The sequence below is a fragment of the Callorhinus ursinus genome, unplaced genomic scaffold (genome assembly GCF_003265705.2).
Source record: "Callorhinus ursinus isolate GAN/ISIS: 27379988/994484 unplaced genomic scaffold, GSC_fseal_2.0 scaffold7, whole genome shotgun sequence".
NCBI classification, from domain to species: Eukaryota; Metazoa; Chordata; class Mammalia; order Carnivora; family Otariidae; genus Callorhinus; species Callorhinus ursinus.
Genome location: NW_027397069.1, coordinates 76,064,774 through 76,087,452, shown reverse-complemented (window position 1 = coordinate 76,087,452; position 22,679 = coordinate 76,064,774). Strand labels below are relative to the sequence as shown.

Here is a 22,679-nt window from a genome sequence, read left to right as displayed (position 1 = left end):
TACCTCCTCTTGCTTGCTATTTATTTCGGATGGTCTATTTTTATTTCCATTTAGTAAATCCAATAGCTCTAACTGGTTCTTTTTTACATCTCCTAGCTCTTGGTGGAGGGTCTCAAGGAAGTCCTGCAGTCCTTCCTCAATTCCAGCGAGAATCTTTATGAGCGTTACTTTAAATTCGCTATCAGACATATTACTTAACTCCATTTCGCTTAGGTCTCCTGCTCTGATTTTGTCCTGTTCTTTGATTTGGGACACATACCTCTGTCTCCTCATTCTGTCTCTTGCGTTGTCTGTTTTTCTGTGTTAGGAAAGTCAGCTACGTCTCCTGCACTTGAAAGTAGTGGCTCTATGAAGAAGAGGTCCTGCAGTGCAATGTCTATTCCCCAGAACCTGGTGCTTCAGGGGGTGTCTCCTATGTGTGTTGTTCCAGGGGGTGTCCTACCATTGTGGCTGGGATGTGTTTGCCTTCAGTCCTGTTGTCTGCGATGGCTCCCTGCCTGTTGTGGGCAGAGTCTGGTGCCCGTGGTGTTAGTGGGCTGCTCCAGGGCTGCCTCGGGCTTGAGTCGAGTCAGACCAGATGTTTGCCAGAGATGCAGTAGCACCAAACTGCAGGCACTGTCCCTGTGTCGTCCCCGGAGAAGCTTTTGTTGGTGGGTGGGGCCTGCAGTCAGACCAGCTGCCTGCCCTCAGCCCACTGCTGGGGTCACAGTCAGACGGGTATGTGGTTATCTTCCCCTCTCCCTGGGGCAGGACTCACTCTGGAGTGGTGCTGACCTTGTCTGGGCCGCGCACACACTGCCAGGCTTGTGGCACCACTTTGACGGGATCTTGCCAAGAGCGATCAGAGGCGGTGGATCTGCTTCACTGTGGCCTCTTGTCTATGCCGGGCTGCGGAGAGTCTGTTCTGCCAGTTTTCGGGCTGCTTTTGGGTTATTTATGCTGACTTGGGTGCTCTCTAGGCGGCCACACGGCAAGAGGTCAACACAGGGACGTCCTACTCCGCCATCTTCCCAGCAGCCTCTGCCAGTAATATGTTAAATAGCAGTGGCAAATGCATACATCCTGATCTTGTTTCTGATCTTAGTGAAGAACTGACAGCTTTTCCTCTACCTAGTGTAATGTTAGCTGTGAGTTTTTTATATATGGCCTTTATGTTGATGTAGTTTCCCTAAATTCCTAGTACATTGAGTGTTTTTATAATGAAAAGGTGTTGAAATATGTCAAATCCTTTTTCTGCATTGATTGAGGGGATCATGTATGGATTTTTACTTCTTCCTGCTCTGGTATATAACATTAATTGATTTTCACATGTTGAATCATCCTTATATTCTAGGAATAAATCCCACTTGGTCATGATGTAGTATCCTTTTAATATGCTGCTGAATTTGATTTGCTAATACTTTGTTGAAGATTTTGCATTGATAGTCATGAGAGATAGTTGTCTGTAGTTTTCTTGTAGTATCTTCATATGGCTTTGATAATGCTGGCCTCAGAATGACTTAGGAAATGTTCCTACCCCTTCAATTTTTTGGAAGGGTTTCAGAAAGGTTGGTGTTAATTCATTGTTAAATTTTTGGTAGAATTCACGAGTGAAGCCATCTGGCCTAGGACTTTTGGGGAGGCTTTTGATTGCTGATTCAATCTCCTTACTTGTTATTGATCTGTTCAGATTTTCTATTTCTTCCTTACTCAGTCTTGGTAGGTAGTGTGTTTCTAGGAATTTGTCCATTCATCTAGGTTATCCAATTTCTTGGCATACAATTGTCCTTAGTACTCTCTTGTAATCCTTTTCACTCCTGTAAGATTGGTCGTCATGTTCCCACTTCCTTTATGATTTTAGTAAGTTGATTCTTCTTTTTCTTAGTGTAAAGAGTTGTCAGTTTTGATTGAAAAGAACCAACCTTTCTAGAAATCAACCACAAGAAAAAAAAATTGGAAAGACTATAAATACATGGAGGTGAAACAACACGCTACTAAACAATGAATGGGTCAACCAGGAAATCAAAGAGGAAATAAAACAATATATGGAAACAAATGAAAATTAATACACAGTGGTCCAAAATCTTTGGGATGTAGCAAAAGCAGTGCTAAGAGGGAAGAATATTAACAATACAGGCCTACCTCAAGAAACAAGAAAAATCTTGGGGTGCCTGGCTGGTTCAGTCACTGAAGCATGCAACTCTCGAACTTGGGATTTTAAGTTCGAGCCTCACATTGGGTATTGAGATTACATGAAATCTTTAAAAAAAAAAAATGAATTTAAGAATTGACAAAAATTTCAAACAACCTAACCTTACACTTAAAGGACCTGGAAAAAGAACAACAAAGCCTAAATACAGAAGAAGAAAGGGAATACTAAAGATTAGAGCAGAAATAAATGACATTGAAACTTAAAAAAACAATTGTACATCAATGAAACCAGGGGCTGGTTCTTTCAAAGAACCAACTTTTGCTTTCGTTGATTTTTTTTTTCCTCCATTTTTTTATTCTCTAGTTCCTTATCACCACTCTAATCTTTATTATTCCTTCCTTCCACTAGCTTTGGGTTTAGTTTGTATTTTTCTAGTTCCTAAGGCATAAAGTTAGATTGTTGGTTTGCTATTTCTTTTTTAATGTATTTACAACTATGTATTTCCATTTAACACTGCTATCACTGCATCTTGTACATTTCAATTTTTTTGATCCATGATTTTATTTTATTCATTTTAATTTTTGTACATTTATTTTCAAATAAGTAATTTGTTCATAAGGTTCAACATTCAGAAGGCAAAAAAGATGTGCTATACTTATTTTCCCTCCCATCCCAGGTTCCCTTTTATTTTTTTTATTCTTTATTTAAATTCAACTTAGTTAACATATACCATATTATTACTTTCAGGGGTAGAATTTGGGGATTCATCATTTGCATATAACACCCAGTGCTCATTACATCAAGTACACTCCTTGATGTCCATCACCCAATTATCCCTTCCTCCCACCTACCTACCCTCCAGCAACCCTCAGTTTGTTTCCTAGAGTTCAGAATTTCTTACAGTTTGCCTCCCTATTTTCATCTTATTTTTCCTTCCTTTCCCCTGTGTTCATCTGTTAAATTCCACATATGAATGAAATCATATGGTATTTGTCTTTCTCTAACTTATTTCACTTAGTATAATACCCTCTAGTTCCATCAACATCATTGCAAATGGCAAGATGTCATTTATTTTGATGGCTGAGTAATATTCCAGTGTGTGTGCATGCGTGTGTGTGTGTGTGTGTGTGTGTGTGTGTGTGTTTTTGCATCACATCATCTTTATACATTTATCTGTTGATGGACATCTGGGCTCTTTCCATAGTTTGGCTTTTGTGGGCATTGCTTCTGCCAACATTGGAGTGCACGTGCCCCTTCAAATCACTGTTTGTATCCTTTGGATAAATATCTAGTAGTGCAATTGCTGGGTCATAGGGTAGTTCTACTTTTAACTTCTTGAGGACCTCCATACTGCCTTCCAGACTGGCTGCACCAGTTTGTATTCCCACCAAGAGTGTAAGAGGATTCCCCTTTCTGCACATCCTCATCAACATCTATTATTTGCTGACTTGTTAATTTTAGTCATTCTGACTGGTGCAAGGTGATGTCTCATTGTGGTTTTGATTTGTTTTTCCCTGATGATGAGTGATACTGAAAATTTTTCATGTGTCTGTTGGCTATTTGTATGTCTTCTTTGGAGAAATGTCTGTTCATGTCTTCTGCCCATTTCTCCATTGGATTTTTTGTTTCTTGGGTGTTGAATTTGATAAGTTCTTTATAGATTTGGATACTAGCCCTTTATCTGATAAGACATTTGCAAATATCTTCTGCCATTCCATAGGTTGCTTTTTAGTTTTGTTGACTGTTTCCTGTGCTGTATAAAAGCTTTTTATCTTGATGAAGTCCCAGTAGTTCATTTTTGCTTTTCTCTTGCCTTTGGAGACATGTCTAGTAAGAAGTTGCTGCAGCTGAGGTTGAAGAGGTTGCTTCCTGTGTTCTCCTCTAAGATTTTAATGGATTCCTGTCTCACATTGAGGTCTTTCATCCATTTTGAATTTATCTTTGTATATGGTGTAAGAGAATGGTCCAGTTTCATTCTTCTGCATGTGGCTGTCCAATTTTACCAACACCATTCGTTGAAGAGACTATCCCTTTTCTACTGGATATTCTTTCCGGCTTTGTCGAAGATTAGTTGACCATAAAGTTGAGGGTCTATTTCTGGGTTCTTTATTCTGATCCACTGATCCATGTGTCTGTTTTTGTGCCAGTACCATACTGTCTTGATTACAGCTTTGTAATGCAGCTTGAAGTCCAGAATTGTGATACCTCCAACTTTGGTTTTCTTTTTCAGCATTCCTTTGGATATTGGGGGTCTTTTCTGGTACTGTACAATTTTTAGGATTATTTGTTCCAGCTCTGTGAAAAATGTTGAGGGTAATTCGATAGGGATTGTGTTAAATGTGTAGATTGCTCTGGGTAGCATAGACATTTTAACAGTATTTGTTCTTCCCATTCATGAGCATGGAATGTTTTTCCACTTCTTTGTGTCTTCCTCAATTTCTTTCATAAGTGTTCTCTAGTTTCTAGAGTATAGATCCTTTACCTCTTGGTTAGGTTTATTCCTAGGTATCTTACGGTTTTTAGTCCAGCTGTAAATGGGATCAATTCCCTGATTTCTCTTTCATCTGCCTCCTTGTTATATATAGAAATGCAACTGACTTCTGTGCATTGATTTTATATCCTGCCACTTTGCTGAATTCCTGTATCAGTTTTAGCAATTTTTTGGGTTTCTACATAGTGTTTCACGTCATCTGTGAAAAGTGAAAGTTTGACTTCTTTGCCAATTTGGGTGCCTTTTATTTCTTTTTGTTGTCTGATTGCTGAGGCTAGGACTTCTAGTACTATATTGAACAAGTACTGTTGTCACATGGAGTGGCTATCCCTGTACTGTTCCTGACCTTAGGGGAAAAGCTCTGTTTTTCCCCCATTATGGATGATGTTTGCTTTGGGCTTTTTGTAGATGGCTTTTATGATATTGAGGTATGTTCCCTCTATCCCTACACTGTGGATAGTTTTCATCAAGCTTCATTCAAGTGCTGTATTTTGTCAGATGCTTTTTCTGAATCTATTGAGAGGATCATATGGTTCTTGTCCTTTTATTAATGTGGTGTTCCACATTGAATGTTTTGTGGATGTTGAACCACCTTGCAGCCCAGGAATAAATCCCACTTGGTCATGGTGAATAATTCTTTTGATGTATTGTTGGATCCAATTAGCTGGTATCTTGGTGAGAATTTTTGCATCCATGTTCATCAGGGATATTGGTCTCTAATTCTCCTTTTTGGTGGGGTCTTTGGTTTAGGATCAAGGTAATGCTGGCCTCATTCTAATGAGTTTGGAAGTTTTACTTCCATTTCTATTTTTTGATACAGTTTCAGAAGAATAGGTATTAATTCTTTAAATTTTTGGTAAAATTCTGCTGGAAAGCCCTCTGCCCCTAGGCTCTTGTTTGTTGGGAGATTTTTAATTACTGCTTCAATTTGGTTGCTGGTAATGGGTCTGTTCAGGTTTTCTCTTTCTTCTTCAGTTTTGGTAGTTCATATGTTTCTAGGAATGCATCCATTTCTTCCAGATTGCCAAATTTGTTGTCATATAATTGCTCATAATATTCTCTTGTAATTGTTTGTATTTCTACAGTGTTCGTTGTGATCTCTCCTTTCATTGATGATTTTATGTATTTGGGTCCTTTCTCTCTTCATTTTGATAAATCTGGCTAGGGGTTTATTGATCTTACTAAGAACCAGCTCCTAGTTTCATTGATCTGTTTTGTTTTGGGTTATTTGGGGTTTTTTGTTTGTTTGTTTCTGTTTCATTGATTTCTGCTCTAATCTTTATTATTTTCCTTTTGCTGGATTTAGGCTTTATTTGCTGTTCTTTTTACAGCGTCTTTAGGTGTAATATTAGGTTGTGTATTTGAGACTGTTCTTATTTCTTGATCAAGGCCGGTATTGCTATATACTTTCCTCTTAGGACTGCCTTTGCTGTCCCCAAAGGTTCTGAACTGTCATGTTTTCATTTGCATTTGCTTCCATGTATTTTTTTTAATTCTTCTTTAATTTCCTGCTTGATCCATTCATTCTTTAGTAGGATGCTTTATTTTTTCGTGTACAAGTCTTTTGTGATCATATATTTTTATTTCTCTTAGAGTTGTTGGGCCACGTGGTAAATATACATTTTTTTGTAAAGATGTGCATTTTTCATATTTATGAATTTTGTGTATATATTTCATTTTGTAAGAAACTGCCAACCTGTTTTCCAAAGTGGTTATATCATTCTACATTCCCATCAACAATGTATAAGAGTTCTGGTTGTTCCTCATGCTTGTCTGTCTTGGCTTATATGGTTAGTCTTTTAAAATTTAGCCATTCTCATGGCTAAATCTCACTGTGGTTTTAAATTGCCTTTCCAAGCACTGTGTTAAGTGCTTCATTAACTTATCACAATAATCTTATGAAATATGTGCTGTTATTATTATTCCCATTTTACGTGTGAGAAGACAGAGGCCCTGGAAGGTAAAATAGTTTCCCTAAGTTCACAACATACCTAGTAAGTGGCAGAGCCAGGGTTCTATCCAGGCATTCTGGCTCCAGGGATCAGACTCCTAACCTTTTTGTTGCACTAACCTCCCCAAGAAGTTCTTGGTCTCTGCCATGGGTGGTCCTTCATAAGGAGGCCTGGAAACAGCAGCCAGTCACCTGAAGAAAAGAGGTGTTGCCCAAGATAAAGCTCTACAGCCTAAAGATAGATGTCTGAAGAGCCACACACCAGGAAACCAAAGAAACTGCCCCTACCATCCCACATGTGGGCATTGGTCCAGGATGAGGGCCAAGAGCCCCTAGTCTCAGTTTCTTGCCTTTCCCTGCTGAGCCTGCCAAAGGGTAACATGACAGCTCTGCCTTCAACAGTACAGTGTCGTCCCTTATCCACCCCCTAGTAGGATGCTCTTTAACCTCCATGTGTTTGTAGTCCTTCCAAATTTTTTCTTGTAGTTGACTTTGAAGTTTTAAATCATTGTAGTCTAAAAATACGCATGGTATAATCTCAGTCTTTCTGTCCTGGTTGAGACCTTATTTGTGACCCAGAATGTGTCTATTCTGGAGAATGTTCCATGTGCGCTTGAGAAGAATGTGTATTCTGTTGCTTTAGGATGGAAGGCTCTGTATGTATCTGTGAAGTCCATCTGATCCAGTGTGTCATTCAAAGCCCTTGTTTCCTTGTTGATCTTCTGCTTAGGTGATCTGTCCATTGAAGTGAGTGGGGTGTTAAAGTCCCCTACTATCATTGTATTATCATCAATGAGTTTCTTTAATTTTGTTATTAATTTGTTTATATATTTGGCTGCTCCCAAGTTAGAGTCATAAATATTTATAATTGTTAGAACATTTTGTTGGATAAATCCTTTTATTATGATATAGTGTCCTTCATCTCTTGTTACAGTCTTTGGTTTAAAACCTAGTTTGTTTTATATAAGGATGGCTACTCCAGCTTTCTTTTGATGTCCATTGGCATGATCAATGGTTCTCTACCCCCTCACTTTCAATCTGGAGGTGTCTTTGGGTCTAAAATGAGTCTTGTAAACACCTTCTATCAATGGGTCTTTTTTTTTTTTTAATCCATTCTGATACCCTGTGTCTTTTGATTGGAGCATTTAGTCCATTTACATTCAGAGTAATTATTGAAAGATATGAATTTATTGCCATTTGATCAGTGACCTATAAAATTGCTGTTCCTGTAGATTGTCTCTGTTCTTTTCTGTTCTTTGTTACTTTTGGGCTCTCTCTTTGCTCAAAGGATCCCCTTTAATATTTCTTGCACATCTGGTTAAGTGTTCACAAATTCCTTTAGTTTTTGTTTGTCCTGGAAACTCTTTATCTCTCTTTCTATTGAGAATGACAGCCTTGCTGGATAAAGTATTTTTGGCTGCATATTTTTCCCATTTAGCACATTGAATATATCATGCCAGTCCTTTCTGGCCTGCCAGCTCTCCGTGGACAGGTCTGCTACCAGCCTTATGTATCTACCCTTATAGGTTAAGGATCTCTTGTCCCAAGCTACCTTCAAGATTTTCTCTTTATCTGTGAAATTTGTAAGCTTCACTATTCTATGTCGAGGTGTTGACCTATTTTTATTGATTTTTTTTTTTTAAGGGAGTTGTTTGTGCCTCCTGGATTTGAATACCTGTTTCCTTCCCCAAATTAGGGAAGTTCTCAGCTATAATTTGTTCAGATAAACCTTCCATCCCTCTCTCCATCTTCTGGGACCCTTATTATCCAGATATTATTTTGTGTTACGGAATTGCTAAGTTCTGTAAGTCTCCCTTCATGATCCAGTAGTTTTCTTTCTCTCTTCAGCTTCCTTATTTTCCGTCATTTTATCTTCTAAATCACTGACTCTTCTGCCTCATTTATCCTCATTTTTAGAGCGTTCATTTAGGACTGCATCTTGGTAATAGCATTTTTAATTTCTGCCTCACTAGATTTTAGTTCTTTTATTTCTACAATAAGGGATTCTCTAGTGTCTTCTATGTTTTTTTCAAACCTAACTAGTATATTTACAATTGTTTTTTTTTTTTTAATTCTAGTTCAGACATCTTACCTATATCTGTATTAAATCCCTGGCAGTGAATACTACAACCTATTCTTTTTTTCAACAACCTATTCTTTCTTCTGGGGTGAATGTCTCCATGTCATCATTTTGTCCAGAAAAGAATAGAAGAAAGAGAAAAAGACAACAGTAATGATGACAACAGAAAAAAAAAAGCAAAAACAATACAAATCAAGAAAAAAGAAACAACCCTTCCCCAAAGAAAACTAGATCCTAGGTGTGTTTTGGCCTTCATGTTAAAAGAAACTAGATCCAAAAATAAGAAAGAGAGAAAAACTTCTATTTTTTTTTTAGCTTTTGTATATATATAATATACAATGAAAGGAAACAAAAAATAAAAAATTTATATATAACATATATATAAAAATTTTTTTTAAATTGAAAAAATAAAATAACTGAAAAAATAATAAAGACTTTAAAATTAAAAAAAAAAAAAACCCACAGATGTTATATACTGTTTTCCCCAAGAGCTTTGCAGCCCTCTATCATCAGTAAACTTGGTGCAGGCCAGTTGTTCCTACTGGTCTCCTGAGGGAGGGGGCCCATTGCACTGATTCTCGGGTGCCCTTGCCCTAGTGGAAATGCTCCCCACTTGCCAAGGGGCCAGGCATAGTGTAAGTGGCTCCAGATTCCACTATGTAGTGCTGTTTTGCTTCCTGAAGGGTTTCAGCACTGACGGGTGGGATGAAAATGGTGGTGCCCCAGTCTCTAGCCCTGGAACTGAAAGTCCACGCCCTTCACTCTTCAGTGAGCTCTTATAGAAAAACAGTCAGTTACTTTTGTCTCCCTGATTTCCATCAGATCTCTGTGTTTATCCGGCCTATGACTGAGCGTTTTTATTTCAGGCATGCAGCTGAGTTTCAAAACTCAAATTTTGGGGTGCCTGGGTGGCTCAGTCATTAAGCGTCTGCCTTCGGCTCAGGTCATGATCCCAGAGTGCTGGGATCGAGCCCCGCATTGGGCTCCCTGCTCAGCGGGAAGCCTGCTTCTCCCTCTCCCACTCCCCCTGCTTGTGTTCCCTCTCTGTCTCTCTCTCTCTCTGACAAAAAATAAAATCTTAAAAAAAAAAAAAAAAACAACTCAAATTTTATGGACACCTGTGGTGCAGATCCACACTGTTCCTGTTGTGGAGGGGGTCTCACCATGCTTCTGCCTTTTGCTGGACTCCTCCCAGGAAAGCGGTCACTGGAATGTGCAGCGGGTCGCAGTTTATGGCAACACAGAGCAGAAAGCTGGCACCTAAACTCACTGTTTTCAGTGGGCTTCCCTGCTCCTATGCCTGGGAACTCTACTGCACTCAGGCACCCCCATTCTTGTGACCCCAGGGATCCTGAGATAATGCCATTCCACCTGGGATTCTGCCTCGGTTTTTTACCTGAGCACCTTTAAGCCAGGGACGTATGTAGCAGACTTCTATTTAGGTTCCAATTTTGTGCTCCACTACTTATAATACTTTGCAGTAGCCTCCTTAAGCAGTCTCTCTCCCCTTCACCATGTCCTTCAGTATATCACCCCATATTCAGGTCTCTGCACCTTCCAGAAAGTGGTCGCTTTTCTATTTATAGAATTGCAGCATTTCTTTTCTCAGATCTCTGATTGATTTCACAGGTGTTCAGAATGATTTGATAGTTGTCTAGCAATATTCAAGGGAATAGAGAAACTTAGGGTCCCCTACTCCTCCACCATCTTAACTCCTCTCCCTTTTCAACTTGTAAAATTTTTGTTTTTCATTTGTCTCAATATTTTCCTGGTGATTTTTTTTGTTTGACCCATTTGTATTTAGGAGTATGTTATTTAATTTCCACATATTTTTCATTTCCTTCTGTTAACGTTTTCTAGTTTCTTTCTATTGTGACCAGAAAAGATATTTTGTATGTTTTCAGGTTTTTTTTAATTGGAGTTTTTAAAAGACTTGATTTTCGACCTCTAACATATGGTGGAGGATGTTCCATGTATGCTTGAGGGAAATGTGTATTCTCTGTTGTTGGGTGGAATTTTTCTCTTTATGTCAGTTAGGTGCAATTGATCTGTCATATGGTTTAGTCTATTTTTTATTGATATTCTATATAGTTTTCCTACTTGTTATTGGAAGTAGGAAGTAGGATATTGAAGTCTCCACCTATTATTGTAATGCTGTTTTTCCTTTTAATTTTGTTAGTGTTTGTGTCATATAGTTCAGAGCTCTTGTATTTGGTGCATCTATGTGTTATGGTTGTATATTCTTGATGTTCTGTCAATTTATAATGTCCTTCCTCTCTTGTAACAGTTTTTGACGTAGTCTATTTTGTCTAATATTTATATAGTTCTCTTTTGATTACTGTTTACACAGACTATCTTCATCTTTTCACCTTTGTTCTATGTATATCTGTAGATCTAAAATGAGTATCTATAGACCAAATATGTTGTCATTTTTTGAACTCTAGTCCTCCATTCTGTGCCTTTTGATTCTGAAGTTTAGTCCATTTATTTTTAAATTATCAATAAAGAAGGACTTTTGCCATGTTGTTTTCAGTGTTTTAGAGCCTTCTTATTCATTTCTTCTGTTACTACCTTCTGTTTACTTGACTTTTTTGTAGTCACATATTTTGATTCCCTTCTCATTTTTTTTTTGCATATTCTATACTTTGGTTACCATGGGGATTACATATAACATATTAAAGTTATAACAGTCTATTTTGAATTGATAGCAGCTTAACTGAATTGCATGTAAAAACTTTTTTACATCTCCTTCCCCTATTTTGTTTCACAATTACATCTTCATACATCATGTATATATTAACATAGATTTATAGTCATTTCATGTATTTGTCTTTTAAATCCTGTAGAAAATAAAAAGTGGAGTTAAAAACCAAAACTACAACAATACTAGATTTTATATTTGTCTGTGTATTTACCTTTACCAAGTACAAGTTACTATCTCTCCTCCTTTCATTTTAACCTGAAGGATTTTGTTTAGCATTTCTTGTAGTCCAAGTATATTGATCATGAACTCCTTCAGCTTTTCTTTATCTGGAAATGTTTTAACTTTTCCCTTATCTTTTGAAGGACAGTTTTGCTAGTTATAGAAGTCTCAATTGGCAAGCTTTTCCCTTTCAAAACTTTATTTATTCATTTATTTAGAGAGAGTTCAGGGGAGGGACAGAGAGAGGGAGAGAGACAGTCCTAAGCAGGCTCCACACCCAGCACAGAGCCCAACATGGGGCTTAATCTCATGACCCTGAGATCATGACCTGAACTGAAATCAAGAGTCGGATGTTGAACTGACTGAGCCATCAAGGCATCCCTCAACACTTTAAATATGTCATCCCATTGCCTTCTGGCCTCCAAGGTTTCTACTGAGAAATTGGCTGATAATCTTACTGAGGATTTCTTGGGTATAACAAATTGCATTTCTCTTAATGCTTTCAGAATTCTCTGTCTTCCAACAGTTTGATTATATTGTGTCTCTCTGGGGGTCTCTTAAGTTTATTCTACTTAAATATCTTTGGGTTCTTGGACTTGTCAATTTATGTATTTTATCTAATTTTGGAAGTTTTTAGCTATTATATCTTCAAATAATTTCTCTGCACCTTTCTCTTTCTCGCCTGTTTTTGGAATTCCTGTAATGCATATGTTGCTTTTCTTGAGAGAATCCCTCAAATCCCTTAGGCTCTGTTCACTTCTCTTCATTATTTTTTCTTTCTGTTCCTCAGACTCTAATTTCAGTTGTCCTATCTTCAGGTTTGCTAATTCTTCTTTATTCCTGCTCAGATATGCTGTTGAACCCCTCTAGTGAGTTTTTCGTTTTAGTTATTGTTCTTTTGAGCACTGGAATTTCCTTTTTATAATGTCTATTTATTGATATTCACATTTTGGTCCTTCATTTTTTCCTGATTTCCTCTAGGTTCTTTGTGCATGTTTTCCTTTAGCTCTTTGAGCATATTTAAAACCTTTGTTTTAAAGTCTTTAATAAGTCCTATGTCTCTGCTTCTTAAGGGATGGTTTCTGCCACTCTATTTTTTTCCTTTGAATGGGTCATGTTTTCCCATGTCTTTATATGCCCTTGCTGTTTTGTTGAAAATTGGGCATCTGAAAACACAGCCACCTCTTCTAGTCATTGCAAACTGGCTCTCTTCAGGGACAGTCTTTCACTGAGTGAGCATGCTCTGAGCCTTAGAATCAGCCTCAGGTGAAGGCTTAAGGTATTCTCAGGTCTTTTCTGAGCATGCATCTTGCCTGGGCCTGAGTATGATTTTTTTCTTTATTTCTTTATATACACAGCTACTTTTAAATGTATTCATTTCCGAAAGAGTCTCACCCAAGCTTTTGCAAGCCCCAGATGGTCTAGTATATGTCTTTACCGATAATCTCTTGTCCAGGGATCTATAGCTCTTTGTCTTCCTACAGCCTTCCCAAGTACTGCCTATTGCTCTTTGCTGCCTGAGCTCCAAGTTAGGTGAAACAGACTAGTTCCTCGGTCATCCCACAAACAAGTTAGAACATTACAGATGAAGTCTGCTATGCTCCCTCTGGTTTGACGGAAGGAATTGGGAACTGTGCTGCTACCTCTACGCCAAGACTACACCATGCTGAGGAGGGGGCTGGGCAAGAACAAGTGAAAACACCATGAATTTTGTACTGTTTTGAATGTGGCTTTTCCTTAATTGGGCATTTGCTTGGTTGCTATATACCTTTGTTTATTTCCCAGAGTTTCTATAAGATTATTTTAACTAGTTTCTGCTTTTTTTTTTTTTTTTTGACATCTCCACTGGGTAACAAGGGCTTAGAGTTACCTAGTTTGCCGTTTTGCTGATATCAGTCCACAGGCATGAGTTTTTAGAAACCATACTAGAACTTACCAAAATAACCATTTTCTCCCCTAAAGAAATGACTTTCAGATTATTTATACAATTACCAAAACGGTTTTTGGAATACCTCTTCACCTTCAGAGCCTGTGTCACATTCTTGTTACTCTTCAGTGTGACAAACACTCCTTTTTTTTTTTTTTTTTTGAGGCCAGATTTGATCTTGAGGAAACAGTCATTTGTTTGATAATAAGTGAGAAAGTTACACACTACAATTTTTGGTACAAAATTTTTTTAATTGCCATAATAATTTAATTCCATCATAGGCCCAGAAAAGATTTTGAGTACTGAGGTACAAGTAATGAAGGAATCGTTATTTGCCGTTCTAAGGGATTACTTTGAAGATTATAGTTAATTGATACCTGTGTTCTGGTTTGGTGAAATTTATTTTAAAATCTCATTTTATATTTATGTAATTTGCATCAACTGATGGAAATTTTAAAATGTGCAGGCGTATCTTTGTGGGAAATGAATACAAATTGTCTTTGAAATGGCACAAGTGATTACAAGCTGGGATTTCTCTTTTATGTGGAATCATCTAGGATCTGTCTTCTGTAATTCTGTGACAGCTGTATCTGTGACATGATAATTATATCCTACTTTTTCTCTAGTTATCCATACATAGTTTTTAATTGTAATATATCTCAGTTGAATTGAATGCCTCTTTTAACCATGTTCGTAAACTAGTGAAATTACCCTTTTGATACCACTTAGTTGTTTTAAACTCACTTTCATATGAGCATTTATGAAATTCTGTAAAATAACTTTGGGATCTTATATGAAGGAAAAAGAACCTGTGTGAAGAAGTAGTAAGAAATACAGATGATTATCTCTCAAATGTAATAATGGCTAAAAGCTACATTGAAGAGAAAAAAAATGATTTGGCTGCAGCTATGAAGATAGCAAGAGAGTTAAAATCAGCACCTTCTTTACGGACTTATTGTGACCTGAATCAGGTAATTTTGATCATAATGTGAATTTATTTCTGAGTTATATTAGTTTACTTGCTTTGGAATATGATATTTAAGACTTAACAGGCATTTATTTTCAGACTAGTCTAACTTATCTTGGCCTCAATTTACAATTCTTAGTGTTTGAATTCTAAAACAAACATTAATAAATTTGTTTAGCCTTTTATTATTTACCAGTTAGAGAAATGGCATGGTAATAAGGTCTATATAACACATAATCTGAGAGCAAGTAGGGTGACATTGAGTTGGGAATTGATGTTCCTAGAACATTTGAATAAAAAATGAGAACATATAAGGGCAGCAAACTAAATGAGATTCTCTTTTCTTTTCATAAACAATTTAGATATGACTGAATTCTTGACTTACTCATTCAGGGTTTTGTTTTGTTTTTTTTCCTTTTCCTCCTGCCTCCCCAAATGTGTGGGTCAAGAGACAGGGTGCTTCCACTATATTCTATCATCTAATGTGCCTAGGGAGCAGAGTTGAGCAAAAATAAAAGCATATTCCTGATGAGATCGTTTAGCAAGACAGGGTTAACGATTGATCTTTTTTGCTGATTTCCACCTTGCTCCTTTGGGATATAGATCTTGTTCAATTGTCTTTGAATCCTCATGGCCTTTTCCCATAGATAATCAGGTGTTTGGGCTGAACTGAGGTATAAAATAGAAGCCATTGGTTTACCTGCCTCCAAAGTCTCTAAGTGCCACCATCTTACTTGATCAGACCTCTCTCATTTCCTGTGTATTACACATGAGGCATTAGGAGATGTAAAAAAGTGATAAGATTGTATTCACCTGGGACACCTGGGTGGCTCAGTCAATTAAGCATCTGCCTTCAGCTCAGGTCATGATCCCAGGGTCCTGGGATCAAGCCCCACATCAGGCTCCTTGCTCAGCAGAGAGCCTGCTTCTCCCTCTGCCTGCTGCTCTCCCTGCTTGTGTGCGTGCATGCTCTTTCTTTGACAAATCTTAAGAAAAAAAAAAAAAGATTTGGTATTCACCCTAGTTAGATTTATTAAGAAGATAAGGCAAAAAGACATTGGAGGATACCAATACAGATGCAAGGTGAATATAATCAGAATTTTCTCTGATTACATAGTTATATCTCATTTGTTAACTAGTGTCTTTTGTTGTTATCTATTTATATCTCTAAAAGATTTTAAATTTCTTTAAGGGGAGAAACCATAAACACTTACTTGCATCCCTTTGGATGCCTATAATCAAACCTTGAACACATTAATTAGTGAGATACTTAAAGGCTATAGTTTTCCTTCTAAAATCTTACTTTGTTTCAATAATATTTTTTAAGGATTTTTTTCATTTATTAGAGAGCAATGGGAGAGTAGAGGGTCAAAGGGAGAAGCAGATTCCCCACTGAGCAGGAAGCCCGTTGCAGGACTCGATCCCTAGATTCCAGGATCATGACCTGAACTGAAGGCAGTTGCTCAAGCAACTGAGCCACACAGGCACCCCCAATAATATTTAAAAAAAAATTCACATCTGAGTAACACTTGTCTTTTGATTCTAGATTATCCGTACTTTGAAATTAACATTTGAGAGTGAATTGTTACAAGTTAGCTCTCTAAAACTAAGGAACTCTCCCAGGTAAGTAAGTTATAATTCAGGAGAACCTAAAAATTAGTATAAAAATGCATTAGAGCCTAGATTTATTAGATAGGAAGCAATTATAAATTGAAAATTTGTGTCACAAGTGTTTCCCAAATTAGCAAACATGTAAAATAAGAGTAATTTATGATAAGTTAGGCATAGAGGATTCTTCAGTTACACTAGAAAAATATGTTGTCTTTGGGGTTCTTAACGTCAGCAACTGACTTTTAGAGAAAGTAATAAAGTTGCGTTGGAGCACTTAAAATGTTCTGTCTTTTAGAGTTTTTAATGTTAGCTACTGACTTTTATTTAGAGAAAGTAATAAATTGGTATTAGAGCATTTACTTATATGCTAGTGTTTTATTGTAGGTTGAATATGAATTGCAGTGAGATCATCTGTATGTTCAACAATATGGGAAAGATTGAATTTGAGGGCTTAACAAAGTAAGTATAAGAATGATGACATGGGGGTGCCGAGGTGGCACAGTGGATTAAGCATGTGACTCTTGGTTTTGGCTCAGGTCCTGATCTCAGGGTTGTGGGATCAAGCCCCGAATCGGGCTCCGCACTCAGCAGTCTGTTTAAGATCCTCTCTGCCTCTCCCCCCCCTGCACATGCACGCTCTCTCCCTCTCAAATAAATAAACGTTTAAAAAAATGGCAACATGCCATTAATTTCTGAGAGGGTCTAAGAGAAAAATTACCTAAGAAACAGGAAAATTGATGTGTAGTGTGTAGTATGTATGATTCAAATACTGTAAAATAATATGAAGGGCAAAGTTTTCTATCACTTAAATTCTATGTAAAATATTTAAGAATGAAGACTTAGGAGTGATCAGTATTAAATGATATATGGGTGAAAGTTATCTTTGAGAGTCATTCAGCCAGCATTGAACACTGATTTTGTGCTAGGCACCGTTATCCTAAACATTGAGATATATGTCAGAGAAGTTACAATAAGTAGAGGATGACACATAAAAACAATAAAGTGAATAATTGCTATAATAGTAATATATGCAGAATTTAGTGGAGATGCAAACGAAGGGAACAGTCAGTTCTTTTGGGGGTAACAGGAGACTTAGAAAAAGGAGAATTGTATTTTATCTATGAAAATGAGTAGCAATTGGAAAGGAGGCCAGAAAGCAGGTAGGCATCATAGCAGAAAGAAGGGTATAGGCAGTGAGATAATGTGCTACATTCAGGGAACTACTTATATAATTCCACTTGGCAGAGGATAAATATAGGCTAAATCCTAAAGACTTTGTATGCTGTGTAGCAGCATTTGACCTTTTTTTTCTAGATCCATGTTATCCAATGTGGTAGCCACTAACCACATGTGCCCATTTAAATTTAAGCATAAATTAATTAAAACAAAATTAAAAGGAAAAATTGGAGGGGTGCCTGGCTGGCTCAGTCAGTAAAGCCTGTGTCTCCTGATCTCAGGGTTATGAGTTCGAGCCCCACGTTGGGCATAGAGGATTCCTCAGTTACACTAGCCACATTCCAAGTGCTCAGTAGTTACATGTGGTTGATAGCTACCATATTAGACAGTGCCCCACATTTTCACTATTGCAGAAAGTTGGACAGCACAGCTGTAGATAGTAGAAACCACTAAAAGATTTTCAACATGAAAATAAAAATAATTAGATTACATTTTAAAAAGATATCTCTGGTGGCCATTTAGAGGATTATTTGGAAGAGTATGAGGCTAGAGGCTGAAGGATTAGTTGGGTTATTGTATCAATAGTCTCAGCAAATGATGAGAAACCAAACATAGGTGGTAGTACTGGAGAGCAATAGATATGACAAATGCTAAATAGGGAAAATTGATAAAGGCTTATTAATTGTTTGAACTTGATGAATTAGGAAAAGGGAAGCATCCTCAGTGATTTACAGGTCTAGCTTTGGTGGTTAAGTTGATGGATTTTGGTATTATTCACCAATATTGGGAATACAAGGAGAAAATTTAGGAGTGGAGGGCTAGTGGACATGTTGAGTTGTTGTTTACCAGGTATCTGGGGAGAAATATACAGAGAGCAGTTAGCTGTATGTACTAAAACTTGATTCTGGGTATAGGAATAGTCAGAACATAGATGGTTTAGAAACCCCCAAAAAGAAAGTTCATTCACTTGTAGGTGGTATGTCTCCAGGGGAAATCATCCCCCAGGAAGCATCTACATTCCTTACCTTAGGTAACTAACCAGAGTTTGGCCCACAATCTTAAAAGGTCAGGAACAGACACAAGTAGATGCGCTATAAGCCAGGTAAACTCCTACAAGCCAAGTTTACAAAACTGAATGCCAGAATTCCAGTTTAGTCAGAATGCCAGGTTATAAACTTATGGACAAATACAATTGCCACGTGGACTGGAATACTTTTGTTGGCATTCTCTTCAAGCATTCGAACAGGCCTAAGAAGCCAAATTATAAGAAATTGCTTTGTTTGCAGTGTTGTTTGCAATAAAGGGAATAAGATTAATTAAATAGCTTAATAACATTAGGCCTAGATAGTACATTCCTAGTACGTTTCTTACCACCAAGAGGAAAGTCCTTGCCAGAGGACTAGAGTACCAGTCCTTTGGCTCAAATCATTTTCCCCCAGATATGGAGCCCTGTTTGTCTTTGTGACTTGACTTTTGTGCTTCCATGGATAACCATCAGCCTTAACTTGAATATGATTACTATCGAATATTTTTAATATCAAAACCTATTCTGTCTCTTTTAGACTCTGCATTGATCTTGTCTTGATTTTAACATTAATTCAGAGTAGTCTTAAATTTTTTCCTAGTTTAAAGGGAATGTATCACTACAATCTGCTTCTACTTATTACAGGTGGTAATTAAACAATGGGTTTGCCCAGTAAGAGCGGGTATTGACATAAGTCAAGGACAGTACCCTGGAAAAATGCTAAATTTTAAGACCGAGAAATGGTAACCTGCAAAACAAAACTGAGAGGGAGTAGGCAGAGGTTGGAAAACAAACAGGACAAAGTGGTGTTCTGGAAGTCAAAGGAGGAGTTTATGAGACTGGAGTCGATTGATAGTGTTAAATGTCCCAGGTCAAATGAGAGTTGTTATAAAAAGAAATGTCTAGTTTGCAAATTTGGGTACATAGTTGTATCCTCAGAAGGTGTTTGAATTCAACATTTATTTTACTTATGTTCAAAGCGTACCTTTTTTTGGGAAGAGACAGATAATATGTGTCATTGCTGAATCTAATTGGCTTTGTTGGTTCTTATTTCTAAAATGCTTCTTAAATGATCTGTGATAAAGTTAAATCCATAATGGGTTAACTAAAAGACAAGCTTTTTGAGACTCAATCTCATTTCTTTGATAGAACTTCTATACTTGTAGATTGATAGCCTAAATCTGTGTGGATACGTGAAGAAGATTTAAAAAAAAATGGAGTAAACTGCATAAAAGTTCAACTGCGGGTTGTGGCTATTGAATAATACCCAAAGGATTCAGACTAATGGTGATTTTTAGGCCAGGTGGAGGTTTTTAATGATTTGCTCAGGATTATACCCTTCACTGTTTCCTATACTTTATTTTTAGGCCAGTAAATTAAAAAATAATCATAACATAATTTAAAATCAGACAGCTAAGCCAGATCAAAATGATTTCTTTTGAAAACCTATATCCACTATTCTTTAGGACTAGAAGATTGTGACATGACTGTATCATTTCTTTCTTGAGCTTCTCATTGATTATACCTCTTGTTACCTTTTAAAACCCTTAGGCTTGCCTTAGGGCTGGGAATGGGTAAACATTTCTGCGTAATGGAAATGTTATAAAATTAGATTGTAGTGATGGCTGCACAACTGTAAATTTAGTAAAAATTATTGAATTTTATTCTGTGTAAATTACACATCAGTAAAGCTATTTGGGGTGCCTGGGTGGTGCAGTTGATTGAGCATCCGACTCTTCGTTGCAGCTCAGGTCATGATCTCAGGGTTCTGAGATGGAGCCGCATGTTGGGCTCCACACTCAGCATGGAGTCTGCTAGAGATTCTCTGTCCATCTCCCTCTGCCCCTCCTGCTCATGCTTTCTCTCTATCTCTAAAATAAATAAATAAATCTTTAAAAAATATAAAGCTATTTTAAAAATACTTCTGAGGCACCTATACAAAACTTTAGCTCTTTATGTGTGTCACAGTATTAACTGTCATGTGGAAAGGAAATGGCTTGAAGGTAGATATAAAAAATTTATGAAAAACTTAAAGTAGCCATATGCCTATTTTTTATTTTTCTCCAAATTTTTATTTAAATTCCAGTTAGTTAACCTGCAGTGTATATTGGTTTCTGGTGTAGAATTTAGTACTTCATCGCTTACATACTGTACCCAGTGCTCATCACAAGTGCCCTCCTTAATACCTATCTATTTTTTAAACAGATGTGATCCCCAAGAAAATGAAATGGGACAGAATGTTCAAAAGAAATATAATCATAAAAAGGAATTTTCTTGTCATACATACCCATTTCGAGAAAAGAAAAAGGTTGACATGTCTATTCTAACTAATGAAACCCCATCACCTTCTTTGCAACGGGAAGCCTGTGATGTACATTTAGAAGCAGAAGACTTCCAGCCACAGAAAGAGGTTGTTCCAACACCATCCCCTAAAACCATTGCTGTTCTGCCTCAAATGGGCTCTAGCCCTGATGTGATAATTGAAGAAATTATTGAGGAAAACATGGAAAGTGAGTGAAAATCCAAAAGCAAGGAAACAATATATCATGTCTGTAATTAGAAACAAAATTAGTCCCTGTACTTAACAGAAACATATTGCTGTTATCTTATACCTCATTATGAGTTAACACTTCATTCCTTGCCCCTACTTTCACATTTTCCAAAGTTAGGATAATTTTTTATTTTTAGCGTAATAATCTAACCTCTGAGATGTAAATTTAATGTTTGGTTTAATTGAGGTATTTGACTTTTTGGTGTTCCACACATAAACCTTGTATAAAAGACAAAAATACAAATAAATAAGATATTTGTAGAGGAATCTCATGGTTTTGTCCTTAAATTTAAGAACAGGTTCTCATAAATCTTTTGAGAGATAATCTGTTATAAAATGAGTTAACGTGAGTATAATAGCATCCATATTGTAACATTTCAATGTATCAATAGTTTGATTAGATTTACAATGCTTGTATTCTCCCCATTAACTACTACTGTGTAGTTAGTATACTACCAGTCTTCTTTAGGACCATTTTCAAGTTCTGTTTTAGATCTCTTCTGCCCACCACTTCCCAATCTGTTTCATTGGCTGATTCTCCAGAATGGCCTTTTGAATGCAAAAAAAAAAGCACATTTTTGGTTGTTTCCATTCTGTTATTATTGCTGATATCTCAGTGAGTTAAGAAACCTATCATGACTATATCTACTGATAAAAGAGTCTTCCAGTATTTTGCCAATCAAGTACAGCTTTTTAAGCAATAGTGTGCCATTGTCAACCTAATAAAACTAGTGCAGTTGCCTTTATTTCCTATTTTGATGAAGCATGCTTCACAGATTATCTTGTGGAAACACCTAGAGATCCAAAAACGTCTTTTCAGAAAAAATCATCTTTCCCTTTTGGATCAAAAGCAGGTACTTTAACATCTCTGAACTTGATGTTATGGAGTTTGCTCTGTGTAAAGTAACTCTAATGTAGTGTGAAGGCAGTGAATAAAATGAATTTTACTGTTAACTAAAACTTGTTTCTTTTAATCTTACAAGTTTTAGCTGTTATTGGCAAAAATATTTCTGAAATTTGTAACACTTCTCTCAACTGCCTCCCCAGTTACACGTATTTATCTCTTTACCCCGTCTTCAATATGGGTATTATTCTTTGTGATCTGTATTGGACAGTTAAAATGATCCATTTGTTTCATTTTTATCATCTGTCTTTACTGTCTGCAATTCCACTCCTATTCTTTGTGTTTTAAATATTTTTAGTAAATAAAACATCTACATTGTTCAAAAATTATATATTAAAATAGTGTGAAAATTTTCCCTAACCTGTCCCATTTCATTCAGTCCCTCCCTCTCTTCCAGAGTTTCTTTATGCATATACAAATATATATATATTTTTTATGTTTTTGTACACGAAACAAAGCATACCATGCACACTGTTCTGTTCTTTTAATTCCTTTTTTAATATTATATTCTGGACATCTTTTCAGTAGCTACACTTGGCTTCATTACTGCTATATACAAAAAAATTTTCTCTTTTATTCTAACCTCACCACCTCTGCAACCTCCACCAAAACACACACATCTTCCCCTAAATGGTGCTCAATATATTGGCTTTGCCCAGACATTTTTTCACACTTCTCTAGCCAGATAAGATTTGTATTCAGAGTGTCTATGAGCTTATTCTTGCTTCTTTGGGTGTAGTATAAACAGGATTTTGGGGATATGCAAGAGATCTACTTATTATCAATAAAGTTCTGAGTTCCAAAATGTTCATAAATAAACTCTGATGTTTTGTTATAATGCGGTAGAGTTACAGCATATCTTGACTTTAGAATCCAACTATCAGATGAACTGCAATTCCACCTAACATACTTGGCAAGTAAAATAAAATATTTGCAGTTCAGA

The 22,679-nt window shown here is 36.7% G+C and overlaps 1 protein-coding gene across 6 annotated transcripts in view; it reads left to right on the top strand.

The window, feature by feature from the left end:
- Positions 1–22,679, top strand: part of RNF17 (ring finger protein 17) — a 140,709-nt gene that overhangs the window by 17,804 nt on the left and 100,226 nt on the right. For 3 of the 6 annotated variants that reach the window (XM_073894817.1, XM_073894819.1, XM_073894820.1), the window contains exons 7-11: positions 14,303–14,474; positions 16,017–16,093; positions 16,466–16,540; positions 20,487–20,791; positions 21,597–21,686. In XM_073894817.1, coding sequence (XP_073750918.1) covers positions 14,303–14,474; positions 16,017–16,093; positions 16,466–16,540; positions 20,487–20,791; positions 21,597–21,686 — 719 coding nt within the window. The remainder of the gene's footprint in view (positions 1–14,302; positions 14,475–16,016; positions 16,094–16,465; positions 16,541–20,486; positions 20,792–21,596; positions 21,687–22,679) is intronic. The other 3 variants (XM_073894821.1, XM_025875238.2, XM_073894818.1) reach the window with 2 other exon arrangements.